At 70.9% G+C, this 13,902-nt stretch overlaps 3 protein-coding genes across 3 annotated transcripts in view; 1 reads left to right on the forward strand and 2 right to left on the reverse strand.

Annotated features, from left to right (window-relative positions):
• Window positions 1-443: 443 nt before the first annotated feature.
• H696_01411 (hypothetical protein) lies at window positions 444-6,697 on the forward strand (the record flags this gene model as incomplete). The annotated part of the gene is made up of 2 exons (XM_009495307.1): window positions 444-2,383; window positions 2,683-6,697. Exons 1-2 carry the CDS (start codon window positions 477-479, stop codon window positions 6,695-6,697), a joined length of 5,922 nt encoding a protein of 1,973 aa, XP_009493582.1. The 5' UTR covers window positions 444-476.
• A 268-nt stretch (window positions 6,698-6,965) lies between these two features.
• H696_01412 (hypothetical protein) lies at window positions 6,966-11,454 on the reverse strand. Its single transcript, XM_009495308.1, has 9 exons — window positions 11,312-11,454; window positions 11,055-11,200; window positions 10,828-10,941; window positions 10,385-10,600; window positions 9,781-10,294; window positions 9,481-9,638; window positions 9,125-9,373; window positions 7,875-8,793; window positions 6,966-7,630 (listed from the first exon to the last, which is right to left on the reverse strand). Exons 1-9 carry the CDS (start codon window positions 11,361-11,363, stop codon window positions 7,059-7,061), a joined length of 2,940 nt encoding a protein of 979 aa, XP_009493583.1. The 5' UTR covers window positions 11,364-11,454; the 3' UTR covers window positions 6,966-7,058.
• Window positions 11,455-12,152: 698 nt separating this feature from the next.
• Window positions 12,153-13,902, reverse strand: part of H696_01413 (hypothetical protein) — a 2,703-nt gene continuing 953 nt past the window's right edge. Inside the window, exons 3-7 of the mRNA XM_009495309.1 lie at window positions 13,743-13,844; window positions 13,296-13,571; window positions 13,107-13,156; window positions 12,692-12,961; window positions 12,153-12,452 (exon numbers count right to left, since the gene is read on the reverse strand). Of these exons, the coding sequence (XP_009493584.1) occupies window positions 12,305-12,452; window positions 12,692-12,961; window positions 13,107-13,156; window positions 13,296-13,571; window positions 13,743-13,844 (846 nt within the window). The 3' untranslated portion in view covers window positions 12,153-12,304. The remainder of the gene's footprint in view (window positions 12,453-12,691; window positions 12,962-13,106; window positions 13,157-13,295; window positions 13,572-13,742; window positions 13,845-13,902) is intronic.

The raw sequence follows: 13,902 nt of genomic DNA on the forward strand, positions 1-13,902 counted from the left end.
AGGGAGGGGGCCAGTCGGCGGGAGAACTACGCCAAACGCTTGGCGTCATTAATTGTTGGGCCGGCCAACAAGGATAATCGTTCAGCGTAGGGCGAGGTGTCAAGACCATAACACGCTGCGAGATGCGAAGAGGAAACCAGGCGGAGCCGGGCGGAGCGGGGCGGGGGAGCAGCCGAGCCGCGGAGCACGCCAACGGCACTGCCAGCCTGCCCGTTGGGGGGATGTTGACGCCAGCCGTGCAAGGGCCGATTTTCACGCCCACGCCTGCTCTGAGGCGATCCCGCCCCCGGGAATCTGAGCGAGGTTAACAGAATCATGGCCAGATGAAGCGCTTGGACCGTGGCGAACCTAGGAGGGCAATGCATCCTCGGTGGCCCCCCCCCCCCCCCCCGGTCACCACAGAGAGCACCCTTCTTGGGCCTCATTCGCACGCACGCACGCACGCACGCACGCACGCGCGCGCGCCCCCTCCCCATATGTCTGCCTCCTTCACGACGGACGGCCCGCCAGACACCCACGCCTCGAGTCCCCGCCAGGCTCCGGGCCCCGGGGTGGTCGAGCCCAGCCCCGAGTCCACCCTGTCGGACTTCGATTCGGACTTCGCCCCCTCCACCTCGGAGCTGTTGCCCCTGAGCACGGAGGAGAGCGCCAGCCCGCCAGGGGCAGCCGGCCCGGCGGCAGTCGCCACAGTGACAAGTCCGCCGGGAGCATCTGGCCCGGGGCCACAGGCCGCCGGGCCGATCCCAGCACTGCCAGGCGCCGATGCTCGCGCGCGGTCCGTCTCGCTGTCGGGCCTCGGTGGGGGTGGCGCTGGCGGCGGCCCCCTGCCCTCCAGCCCGGCGGCCCCGGTCACCTCTTTCCAGCCGACCCCGAGCATGCTGCGCTCGGTGCGCGATGAGGCGGTGCTGGCGTCGCTCACCAGCGGCGCCGCCCCGCTTGGCATCGTGCTGAGCCTCCCATCGGTGGACAGCCTGACCCTGAATGTCGACTCGGCGGCCGGCACGGCCGGGCCCGGTGCCGCCACCCTGCCGGAGCCTCGGCTGTCGTCCTCCTACTCCGGGCCATCCTCCGGGCCGGGCTGGCCGGACACCGGGCTGTCGCCACCGTCATCCGGGGCCACCTCGCCGCCGCCAGGCCCGGCTGGCGAGTGGGTGCCCCCCCTGCCGCCGGGCTTGGAGACCGGCCAGCCGCCGGCCGCGGCGGCTCCCCTGGCGGCGCTCATTTCCTCGCCGCTCTTCGAGTCACTTGGGTCCCTGCGGCGGACCTTCGGCACGGTGCTCGGTCCGTCGGGCTCCAACTCCCTGTCCTTCCTGTCCTCCTTGTCGGGGATCTCCGGGCTTGGCGGGTCGTCCCCCGCGCGACACCCCCCCGCCTCCAGCGGTGCCGGCCCCGGGGCCGGCCCCGGGGCCGGCATTGACCCTGCCCTGCGGCGATTCATCGCGGAGTCCAGCGCCGGCTCGGGCGGCGCGGCGGTCGCCGACTCCGGGTGGAATGTGGCCGCCTTGGCATGTGCCCTGCGCGATGTGGCCCACAGCCCGGATTCGGACTTGGACGATGTGGCCCTGGTGTCGGGCTCCGGGGCCGGGGCGGCCGAAATCCGGCGGCGGTTCCCGGTGTGCGCGCGCCTGCGCCTGCGCCGGTATCTGGCCCGGCCGCCGCAATTTCGCTGGTCTAGTCCGGTTGGGGCGGCGCTGGCCGAGCGCCTGCGGCCGGCGGCTGGCCAGTCGACCGCCACGCGCGACCAGCTCTCCGGCGCCCTGGCAGCGCCGCATGTGTCCTGGCTGGTGATCGCCATCGGGGCCGGGCGTCCGAGTGTCGGCTTCTCGCATGCCGGCCCGGCCGAAGGGGTGACCGAGTGTGTGCGCCTGCTGCTGGCCTGCGGGGCCCGGGCTTGCGGGTGTCTGGATGCGCTGCATGCGGCGCCGTCGGTCGGCTTTGCCGGGGCCGGGCTGCTGACCGGGCCGGAGCCCGGCTGCCGGGGGTCCCCGAGCACTGGGCACTCTCACTGGCCGCCGCTCATGGAAAATGCCGTGGCCCTGGGAGCCGCGCTGCGGGCCCTGTCGGATGCGCGCTTCACGCGCACCGGCGGCACCACCGGCCCGGGCTTCAGTCGGTTGGGCCCGGCCCGGCGTGTTTACCGGTCGGTCCTGCGCCTGCGCGCGCGGCTCAAGGAGGGCCTTGCCGCGCTGAATGACCGCACGGTCGCCCCGGACCCGGACACCATCCGGGCCCTGACCTTCGTCGATCCCGAGGGCGAGGCCGACGCGGCCGTGGTCCTGGAGCCGGTCGAGCGCCGGGTCGACGATCTCCTCTGGACCGCCTTCACGCTGATCCGGCACGGCGCCCTCCGGCATGAGAGTCCCTGGTGGCCGGCGCCCGAGGGGTGCGTCGCGCGCATGTTTTTCTCTCTCTCTCTCCCTCTCTCTCCCTCTCTCTCCCTCTCTATCTCTCCCTCTCTCCCTCTCTATCTCTCTCTCTTTCTCTCTCTCTCTTTCTCCCTCTCCCTCCCCCCTCTCTTCCTCTCTCTCTCTCTCCCTCCCCCCTCTCTTCCTCTCTCTCTCTCTCTCCCTCCCCCCTCTCTTCCTCTCTCTCTCTCTCTCCCTCCCCCCTCTCTTCCTCTCCGCCGCCCGCTTCGTTCGATTGACCCTCCGTTCCTCTCATCCGTCCGTGTGTGCATTCTAGGGACCGGTCTGATGACCCGCTGCCGGCGCCCGTGGTCGCGGCCCTGGTGGCCGGGGCCGGCCTGCCGCTGGGGCTTTTCCTGATCTACCACCGGCGGTATGCATATGATGACAGCGCTGCCGGCACCTATCGGGCCCCCTACGCGCTGGAGCCTCCCCCGGGGCCCGGGCTGTCGGAATACGGCACTTCCGAGGAGGTGGCCCGCTGGAATGCCGACCTGACGGCCAGCGGGGAGATTCGCGCCCGATGCGAGGAGGTCCTCCAGACGCTCGGCACGCTGGGCTCCCTGGCGGCGTTGGGGCTGGCGGCATCGGCCGCTCCCGCCGACTCGGGGATGGACCAGTGGCGCAATCGCGTTGAGAGCCTGGTCCTCGGGACGTCGCTGGCCAGTTGTGGCGTGTGCACGGTGTCGGTGGCCGATGCGCCGACATGCCAGCATGGGCATCTGGCCAGCGGGGCGGCCAGCCCGCCGGCACACCGTCCGGCCTCCGGGACCCCCTCCCCCCCGGGGGCCGGGTCCCCCTCGTCGCCATTGCCGGCATCGGGGTCCTTCCCCCGGCAGGGGCTGCCCGAGACGGCCGAGTCACGGCCGAGTCTGTTGTCGGCCAGCCTGCGGGCCGACGCGGCGCCTCGCCCGGTCGACGACACGTGCTGCCCGTGTGCGGCCTTCCTCGAGAAGCTACTTGAGCCGGTGGGGTCGGCCGACTCGGGCGTCGACCCGCCTCTCTGCCAGTCGCTGGTGCCCTTTGCCTCGCCACTTGCCCATGGCCCCGGCGCCGACCTGCCCGAAGATGGGGACTTGTCAGGCGACCAGCAGGCGCCCCTCATCGATGACGGGTGCCAGGGCACCAAGGCGCCGATGACCATGCGCCAGCTCCTGTTGGGGGTTTCCCCGCGACAGGAGTTCTCCCGGCCCACGGGCCCCGTGGCATTGACATCGCGCCAGGAGTATCTGCCCTTGAATCCGGCGGCCGGCCGGCAACTGCTGGGCTTCCAGTCGCGGCAGGTGGACTGGTCGCCGGCCTGGGCCGATCCGGCCGACGAGGTGGCCCTGCTGCTGAGTCGTGTGGCGCTCGGGGTCTTCCCGCTGGACCTGCTCGGGGCCTTGCCGCTGCGATGCGGCTGTCGGCTGCTGGCGACCGAGGGGTCGACGCGCGATGCGCGACCCTCTTCCGGGCTGAGCACCACCCCCGGGTGCGATGCTTGCCAGGGCCCCGGGTCGGCCGGGCATTTGGCGCGCGCCGACCCGCCGGGCCATGCCTTCTCCGATGGCGGCCCTCGGGCTGGTGGCTTGGCCGGGCGCCCCGGGCGGGCCTCCCTCCCGGAGGAGGGCTCCGCTGTGCGGCACGATCCCACCGGCGCCCGCACACTCGGCAGCCCTGCCACGGGAGCCGGGCGCCCGACCACCGGGGCCCGGCCCTACTTCGGGGGCTTCCACCTGGTGGAGGATGCCTCGCCGCGGCCCGACAGCCCGGCCGGGTTTGTGGAGCTGCCCGAGCGCCCGGAGGCCTCGCCGCCCCTGTCGCCCGGGCTGGTGACCGGCCTGTCCGCCGGGCTGGCCGGCGGGCCGGCGGCCGAGCAATTTGCCGAGCCGGTCTCCTCGGACGATGACCTGCCGGGGCCGACGCATGCGCTTGACGATGCACCGGTTGCGGCGGCGGCGGCGGCGGCGGCGGCGGCGGCGGCGGCGGCGGCGCCAGCGGCAGCTGGCTCCCTGACGCAGCCGGCTGGCGAGCCGAGCCCCGCACCTGTGCCTGGCGGCGGTCATGAGGGCGTCGCGGTCGCCGGCGCCGGCGCCGGCGCTGCCACCACCGCGGCCCCCCCGTCGCATGGGTTCTGCCCTGATGTGGACTTCGCCCTGGACGATGTGGACTCCGGGGTGGACATGGTCGTCGAGGCGGGGGACATCGTGGCGGACTTCCTGGACGATGACGACGACGCGGACGACGAGTCGGACGAGTCGGATGCCGACGACCGCGACGAGGTGGACCTGGACCTGGACCTGGACCTGGATGTGGACCTCTTCCATGATGACGAGGAGTTCGCCGTGGTCCAGTGGCCGGACCCCATCGCCGGGGCCGGGGTCCTGCCGGGGCTGTGGCTGTCCGATGCGCCGCCCACCGGGCCGCAGCTGGCCGTCCTGCGGCAGCATGCCTTCCGGCTGAACCAGCAACTCCGGGACCATGTGGCCCTGGTCGAGGCCACCGGGCGGTCCCTGGCCCAGCGCTTCGGCCTGGGCGTGGCCGAGCTCTGGGTCCCGTCCGGCAGCCTGGCGCACCAGGCCCTGCCTGTGGCCTCCTTCTCCACGCGCCTGGCCCATGTGCGTCTGTTGCACCTGCTGTCGTCGGAGTCCCCGGCGGTCGGTGCGGCCTTGGACCCGACCGGGCGCCTGGGCCGCGCGGTGGCGCATCTGCTTTCGTCCCGGCGCATGGCGCGTACATTGGCCGACTTCGAGCCGGTGGGGTTCGTGGCGCCGGCTGCGTCTGCGGCGTCTGCGGCGTCTGCGGCGTCTGCCGCGGCCGCCACGGCCGCCGCGCTGGCCACCACTGGCGGGGGCGCCGCCACCACGGCCGGCCCCATCGCCGGCCCCGGGCCCGGGGGAGCTGTCCTGGCTTCGAATGGCGCGGTGACGGTGGGTGCCGCTGGGCGATCGGCGGCCGCGCCGGCGGGCGACCAGCTGGCCCTGCTCCGGGCAGGTGCCCGGCGCGCGCTGGCCGGTGCCGACACCCTCAGCCCGCCGGTGCGCAATGACCTGCTGGACACCTTCGAGTCGGTCCGGGCCATGTCTTCGCACCTGCATGCCATCGCGGATTTCATCGAGGACAGCCTGCGACTCTTCTCGGTGTCCTTCATGCCCGGCGGCGAGGGGGGCCCCTTTGGGGGGGCCCCGTCGGAGCACGACTCGGCGGCCGTCATGGGCGCCGGCCACCGGTCGGCCGGCGGCGGGCCCCCGGGCGCAGGTACCGGCGCGACGTCCGGCCACCTCGCCGGGTCCGGCCATCATGCGGCAACCGAGCCGGCGGCCCCGCTGGCCACCTATACCCCGGCCCCGGGGGACTCGACGCACCGCCGGGGGGGTCTCAGTGGGCTGGCTTCGTCGGCCATTGTGGCCGCCGGGGCCAGCGAGAGCATTTCCATGCTGCTGTCGGCCCTCGGGTCGCTGGTCGGCGCGGCGGCCGTCACCCCCGGCCCGGCTGGGCTGGCGTACTCCTTCGCCAGCGGGACCTTCCGGATCCGACGCTTCCAGCAGCTGGCCATCCACGCGCGCACCCTGTCCAAGCTGATCCGCGACAGCCAGGCGAGCCTGGCGCGGGCCATGCACCTGGCCGGGGCCGGGGCGCCAGCGCGCCAGGTGGCCGCCCCCCCGGACCCGAGCTCTCGCGCGCGCCTGGCCCGCGAGTCGTCCCTGGTAATCACCGACCCGGGGCTGGGGCTTCTCCTGCAGGTGGTCGAGCGCGCGCTGCACCACTCGCCCACGTACCTGGCCACGGCCGACACCGGGGCCGGCCCGTCCGAGGCGGGAGTCGCCGCCGCCGCCGCCGCCGCGGCTGTTGTGCCGCCCTCCTCGCTGTCCTCGTCTGCGGCGGTGCCGGTGCCGGTGCCGGCGCCGGTCTCGCGCGTCGCATCCTCCGTCCCCACTCCCGCGCTGTCGGCCTCCCCGCCGATGGACCTGCACCCGGCCGCGCAGGAGCGCATCGCCGCCGAGCCGGCCGGCTCGGCGGTCGCCGCTCAGCCGGCTGCCCAAGCGGCCGCAGCGCCGGCCGTGGCGGACGTCGGCCGGCCGAGCTACGCCGACCCAGACCTCCTGGCCCAGCTGCCGGCTCTGCGCATGGCCCGCGCGCGCGGGTGCACGGTCACCGTCCTGGCGGCCCTGGTCAGCCGGGACCCGTGCGACGTGCTGGCCCTTCTGGCCCCGGACTCGGTACTCGAGCACCTAGATGGCCGGCCCTGCCTCTGGCTGGGGGACACCCTGGCCGAGGCTCTGCAGGCCCTGCCGGTGGCATCGCAGCGCTGAAAAGCCCCCGGCCCTCCCTCTGTTGCTTCTTCTTCTTCTCTCTCTCTCTCTCTCTCTCTCTCGCTCTCCCTCTCTCTTTCCTGGTGATCCCACACGGATGTACCTCCCTTTCTCCCCGCCCTGTGGTTTCCCTTGTCCCGGCCCTGTGCCCCCCTCCCCCCCTCTTCCGTTTCTTGAATATACGCTCATTTCCTTGTCAACGCATGTCCCCCTTCCCCTTGCCAGCGGTGCCGCTGGCGGTGGTTCACCGCATGACGCCACACAAAAGTGGTGCATTTGTTGTCTTTTTTTTTTACTCTTCTCCCCGCCTTGCAGGGGGGGGGGAGGGGGGTGAGGAATCACACCGCCGGGGCGGATGGTCTCACTTGGACCCGGCGCCCTGGGTTTTCCTCCCGCCGGGCGGCCGGTTGGCGGCCGAGGCACGGGCAGGCGCCGAGGCCCGGCCCCCGGCGCCGGCAGCACCCCGGGCTGTGGCGGCCTTGGTTGTGGCCGCCGCGCTCTTCGAGGGGGAGCCGGTCTTCCGGCCGGGCGACGGGGCGCCAGCTTGTGAGGACGCCGTGCCGGCGGCGACCGGGGTTGTGGCGCGACCGGCGCCCTTGGCGCGCGGGGCCCCAGTGGCGGCCTTCACCGGCCGCGCGGCGGTCTCCTCGGCCGGGGGCTTTCGCGCCGGCACACTCTTCGAGGCTGGCACGGTTTTGGATGCCGCCGGCACGGTCTTGGACGCGGGGGCTGCCTTGGCCGTGGGAACGGTCTTGGAGGCGGTGGCCCCCCCGGCACTTGTCGGCCCGGAGCCGGCCTTCTTGCTGACACGTTGGCGCTTCACGCCACCGGAGCCGGCCGGGGCCGCGGCGGTCCGGCCCGGAGCCGGCTCGGTGCCGGCATCGTCACCGGCCGTGTCGCTGCTGCCGGCCGCCGGGGGGTTCTTCCGCACGCCTGTGGACAGGGACCGCGAAGGGGGCCGACACATACGAGGAGGAGGAGGAGGGGGAGGGAGGAGGGGTGGGCCATTCCAGCAGCACCGCGCGAGGTTAGTATCCCGGCACACGGACACCCATGCGCCAGGGGGCTGGCAGGGGGAAAGGGAGGACGGGGCCGGGCGGCGAACCGAGCAAGGGCGGAGGAGGGCACGAGGACACCCGCTCGCTGTGCCCCCCTGCCGAGCGTCTTGGTGACGTACCAGTCCGAGGCTTGGCCCCCGGGGGCGGGGGTGTCCGCTCGACCGGCGCAGCGGCCACCGACAGCAGCCCCGACGATGGGGTCTGCGAGGGCGTGGTAGCGGGGGTCGGCCCCCCGCCGGTGGAGCCCGTGCTCAGGGCACCTGCTTCCGAGCTGGATGGGCTAACTTGGGGAGTAGACGAGGCGGTGTTGGACCCGGAGGCAGAGCGCCCGGTGGCGGGATTAGCCGGACGCCGGCTGGCGCTCCCCCCGGCGCCAGTCCCAGGGGCCGGGGGTTTGCCAGGCCGCGCGGCCGACGCCACGGCCGCTCCGCCACGCTTGCCGGCCGACTTGAGTGCCGAGGCACCGGGCCGACTGGGGACCCCAGCCGAGGGGGTGGGCGTTGGGGCAGGCGCGGGAGCGGGCGCCGGGCCCGGCACGGCCTTCCGAGAGACCGGCGCTTCCGGACCCTCGGCCGGGGCCCGTGGCGATTGCGGCATCTGCGCGTGGCCGCCATGTGCCGAGGCATAGCCCGGTGGAGAGGCCGGCCCCTCGGCCGACGGGCCGGCTTCCATGTTGATCATGTACCCGGCGGCCGCCAGCGGTGACACCGTGGCCACCGGGGCCACTTGCCCCGAGGGCACCAGCTGCCCGAGGACCTGCTTCACCGCGTCGGCCGAGCAGAAGTACGCGCGAACCAGCTGCTCCGGCTCGGTGGGCGGCCCGGTCAGCCGCGCCCCGGCCCACGGGAAGACCGACGGCAGGGACATCAACACCGGGGAGTTGGAGCCATGCGGCTCGGCCGGACCAGATACCGGGGTCGGCCGAACAGCCGCGCCGGCCCCCGGCGCCCGGCTGGCGCAGCGGGATAGCGACACTTCGACCGCATGTGACGAGCTAGCCGACCCCTCCAGACGGTGGGCATTCAGCTGCAGGGATGTCTGTGTTTTTTCGCCATATTTCCCGGCATACGTTAGAGAGCGGAAGAGGAGGAGGAGGAGGGAGAGGAGGAGGGAGAGGGAGAGGGAGAGGAAGTGGGAAAGGAGGAGGGAGAGGGAGGGAGAGGAAGAGAGAGAGAAAGAGAAAGAGAAAGAGAGAGAGAAAGAGAAAGAGAGAGAGAAAGAGAAAGAGAGAGAAAGAGAAAGAGAGAGAGAAAGAGAAAGGGAGAAAAAGAAAGAGAGAGAAAAAGAGAGAGAGAAAGAGAGACAGCAGCACAGGCGATGGTGGGACAAGGGGGAGGGGCGGCGAATGTCCCCGCCTGGAGGCACGAACCTCCCGGTTGGGCTGCGATAGCTTGACCGACTTGCGCAGGGAGAAGCGCAGCGGCTTCCACTCGGGTTGGCCGTCAGCCGGCGGCGTGGCCGACCACGAGGCCAACACCGAATTCAGCGGCAAGCCAAAGGGGAAGGATCGCGAGCCGACGGGATCCGAGTGATGCAAGGGGTGGGCCCCGGGGTCGGTGGACGTGCGCGAGCGCGACTCCAGGAAGTCCAGCAAGAGGGACCCGCCCCCCGGGGGGGCCTGCTGGTCAGGGGAGGGCCGGAGCAAACGTCAGGAAGGCCGAGCAATGCATGGGGGGACCCCCGGCAGGGTGTGGTGATATGTTGCCCAGCCGACCGTGCTCGCACCTTCGGCGGAGTGGGCACCGCGGGGACCATTGTCGGCGGGGGAGCGGCCCTGGCCGGCCCTGATGTGGGGGCCTGCGGGGGAGCCGCCACCACAGGGGCCAGGGGCACGCGGGCCAGGGAGGCCTCGCGCGCATGGTTCACCCCCCGATTGTGTGCGCCTATTGCCGGCGCCACCCAAACCGAGGACAGGGAGGGCAGAGAGATACCCCGGGTCAGTGCATGTGGGCGTGGCCATTCGACGAAGCGACAAGGGTGGGGGATGGGTGCCCCGGACGGGGCAAAGGGCGACGCCGCGCGCACCGATGGTCTCCACCAAGACACGGTCGTCCAGGTCCAAACACAGGCGAGTCATCTGGGGAACGGCGGGCGCGATGGCGGCGGCGGCGGCGGCGGCGGCGGCGGCGGCGGTGGGGATGGCGGTGACGCCCGGCGGCGTGGGCACGCCAAGCAAATCCGGCAACTCGCCGAGATACAGGCGCTGCTCGGCCGCCTGCGCCAGGGCCAGCGGCACCTCGGCCTCGGTGGGCGGCATGGCCGTGGCCGTGGCCGTGGCCGTGGCGGCCGCTGCATGTGCCAGCGCCATACGCCGAACGGTCAGCGGGTGCGGGCGCAAGAGAATGCGCCTGGCAGCGGCAGCGGCGGCGGTGCCCGGCCGGCCGGCCGTCAGCGATGATCGCCCGCCCGGTCGGAAATCCACCACCAGGGCAAACAGGTGCCCATCATAGAAGGGCAGGGCCGGGGCTGGGGGCTGATCGGCCCCGGGAGCTTGGACGCCGGTCGCGGGGAACTCCTCCAGCAGGGTGGGAGGGATGAGCTGAGGCCGAGGGGCGGCGCGCGTTAGAGGAGCCCCGGTGCCTCACGGAGCAGGGCCCGAGCAGATGCATGCATCCATGCCACGACATACCTGCTGATCAATCCAGTCCAGGAGCTCCGTGCACATGGGGTCCGTCCATGACAGCGGGATGCCCCCCTGCGGGTGCATGGTTGCCTCGCGGGCTCGCGCCGGGGTAAGGGCCTCACTCATGGGGAAGACCCGCAGCCGGACCCCCTCGGCGGTCAGAGTCAGGCCCAGGGCCGGAGCAATGTGCTCTGCGATGTTCGGTCGGTCCCACAGCGCGACCTGCATGCGTGTGTGTGTGTGTGTGTGTGTGTGTGTGTGCGTGTGTGTGTGTGCGTGCGTGTGTGTGTGTGTGTGTGTGTGTGTGTGTGTGTCCATGTGTGTGGGTGCGCGCGCGCGTATGAATATCAGCACATGGGCATGTTGAGGCCACGCCGCAAGCCATGACCGGCGCTGGGTGACAGGCCAATGTGCCAAATGTGCGACCACGATCCCATGTAGGTGCGTACCTGGTGCGACAGACTGAAAAGCTGGTCCGGCTGGGCGGGGCGCGTGGCAGTCGTCTTGCCCGGAGACAGGTACTTCTGCATTAGCGCCAGCAAACCCCCAGGTTGAGTGAGGATCTGCATTTGTTGGAGAGTATAGGTGAGTGGAGCTCGTCATGTGCGTGCATGTGTGTGCATGTGTGCGCATGCGCAGGCTCAGGCGCGCAGGCACAGTGCCCGGGAGTACTGACCTGGGCAACATTGCTTTTTGGGGGCGGCCGGGCGGTCCCGGCCGGCGCCGGGACCGATGCCCCCGGGCGACGGGCCTCGAGCTTGTCAGCTGCTGGGGTCCGAGCCGCGCCCGAGGAGGGCCCAAGTTTCTTTTGCGGCACAGGTGCTGACCAGAGGGGGAAAGGGGCGTGTGATCGTGCGCGCGCGCGCGCGTGTGTGTGTGAGATCGGGCCCGCCAGGAGGCCATGCATGGGTGTGGCAAGGGGCAGCTGCGAACCTGAGGACTTGGCGCCGGGTTTGTCAACAACACGATACTTCGGGGGAGACATGGCGGGGCGCTCCCCCTCTGAGGGGCGACGTGCCAGCAGGGTCGCGGGCCGGCAGGGGAGGGGGAAGGGTGGTGGTGCTCCGGGGGAGGAGGAGGGGGGCGGTTCAAAGAGGCAGGGCGGCGCGTCAGGCAGATGCCAGGAGGGCCCCAAGGAGCTGGGCGAGAGGCACGGCGAGGGAGGGAGGGGGGGGGGGGGTGTTGCAAGCCGGGGCCGACATGTGCCGGCAGAGCGGTCCCAGCCGATGTGCCCCCTGGCCGACCGGCCGGCAACCTGCGGCAAGGTGTATCCACCACGGGCGGCCTTTGCAAACGGCCGTACATGTCTCAGGGCTCAAGGGACCGAGAGGGGGAGGAAGAGAGAGAGACAGAGAGAGCGAGAGAGAGGAAGATAATGAAACCGCCTGGCCCGCGGCAGGAAGCACCACCCGCTGGAGCAGCCAGCGGCTAGATCCTCCCGCGGGTGCTTGTGTTGATCGCACACCGGGCAGGAAGAGGGGTGCGTGTGAGCGGGCGAGCGCGCGAACGCGCGCGCGCGCAAAGTTCCCGCCTCCCATGGAAGCGGGAACAGCCAGCGGACATGCGATTAAGGCCAACGGATCGGCATTAACTCAGATGCGTTAATTCTCGCCCTGACGTCCGGGACCCCCAGCACCAAGGAGCGCACATGCGTGCAGCTGTGTGTTGTATTGGTGTGGGCGTGTGTTTGTCGCACATGGAGACATGGGCACACATGCGCGTGGCTCCCCCAAGCGCGCGGAGAGGGGAGGAAAGGGGGAGGGAGGGAGGGAGAGAAAGCAAGGGAGGGGGTCTATACTACAGAGAGAAAGGAGGAGGCACGCGCGGCGGCCAGAGGGAAAAGAGAAAGGAGTGATGGTGGGGCCGAGGAGAGGACGAAGGGGGGGGGGGAGGCGGCAGGAGCCCCCCTCCCCCACGAAAGGGGTCTTACTTCTTGCCCTTCTTCTTCGGCTCCAGAGCCGGATCCATGCCGGAGCTCGGGGTGAAGGCCTTGAAGCTCTTCTTCTCGCGGGTGCGGTACGCCGGCAGGCGGCCGGTACCGCCGTACTCCTGGATGCGGCGGATGGCACGGGCGCTGTGTGTGGGAGAGGGCGTGGTTAGCAGGAGGCCGGAATACGAAGCAATGGCAAGGGGCGGGAGGCAGGGAGAGGGGGAGAGGCGGAGAGAGATAGAGCAAGAGAGGAGCAGAGAGGGATTGCCAAATGCATCACCCCCACTCGCATCGACCCTCTCCACTCCCAGCAGGAGCCCGCTTCCCTCCTTCGCCCCCTTCTCCCACTCTCTCCCCCCCCGAAGTAGGGGGGCACGACGTACGTCTTCTGCACCCGGGGCTCGAGCATCTCACGACGGAACAGCGAGTCCATGCGGTCGGCCAGGAGATGGCCCTCCGGGGCCAGCACACGCAGGGAGGAGGGCAGCTCGTCGGACAGCTTGACATCCGGCACCGGGGCCCGGTAGTTGGCAAGACTCAGGCGCTTGACCGTGTTGCGGTCCTTCTCCAGCTTGTACTGATCCCGAAGGGGGATCAGCTCCAGGGACTGCTTGATCTTCTGGAAGGTGTGCTGCTTGACGCGCTCGAAGTCCCTGTCGGCCGAAAGGGAGGGCGGTGGTGGAAGCACCGAGGAGAGACATGGTCAGAGCACGCACATGGCCCCCCCACGAGAAGGCTATGCCCGGGGAAAACCCAGCACGACATCCGCATCCTTCTGACCCACACAAGGGCACGTACTTGACATTGTTGAGGCGCTTATCCAGCTTCTTCATGGCATGGCGGCGGAGCTGTGCGCGATGGCGAGCAGAGAGGCGTCAGTATCGGGGCGGTCGTCGGGGGAGGTGCCTGACAATGTGTGTGTGTGTGTGTGTGTGTGTGTGTGTGCGCGCATGGATGCGCGTGGTCCTTCTCGATACGTGAGCGTACCATGTCGCGATGGGCCTTAAGACGGTTCTTGTCGCGCCGGGTGCGGCGCAGGTCCAGGGCGGTGGCCTGCTGCTTGGAGGCGGCCGCCTTCAGCGCATCCTCATCGAGGTCGCTGTCATCCTGGTCCTGGTCCTCGTCGGAGCTCTGGGCGCCGGAAGTCTGCGCCTCGGTCGCCTTGGCCTCCTCCTCTTCCTCCTCCTCCTCGCCGTCGGAGTCCGACAGGTGACCTAGAGAGCGCATGATGCCCTTCATGACCGAGTCATCATAGATGGACGCCTGAAGGAGTGGCCAGGTGCGTGTGTCGGGGAAAAAGGAGCGCGCGCGTATGGGGCGTTAGGACTCGATTGCGTGGGAAGGACACAGCGGCGCGGGGACACTGCGCATCGGCGCATCGGTGCGTGCGTGCGTGTGTGTGTGTGTGTGTGTGTGTGTGTGCAGGGCACGTACCTTGCGAATGGCGTCGGCCTCCGCGCTGGACAGGGGAGTGTTGCCGCCGGCGTTCTTGAAGAGCTCCTTCTTGGCAGCCTCGGCAGCCTCGAGGATGAAGGCCTACCAGGTGCGGACCCGGGGGGGGGCTCCAGAGCCGGATCCATGCCGGAGCTCGGGG

This window comes from Fonticula alba, assembly GCF_000388065.1.
Source record: "Fonticula alba strain ATCC 38817 unplaced genomic scaffold supercont2.2, whole genome shotgun sequence".
Classification (NCBI taxonomy): domain Eukaryota; order Rotosphaerida; family Fonticulaceae; genus Fonticula; species Fonticula alba.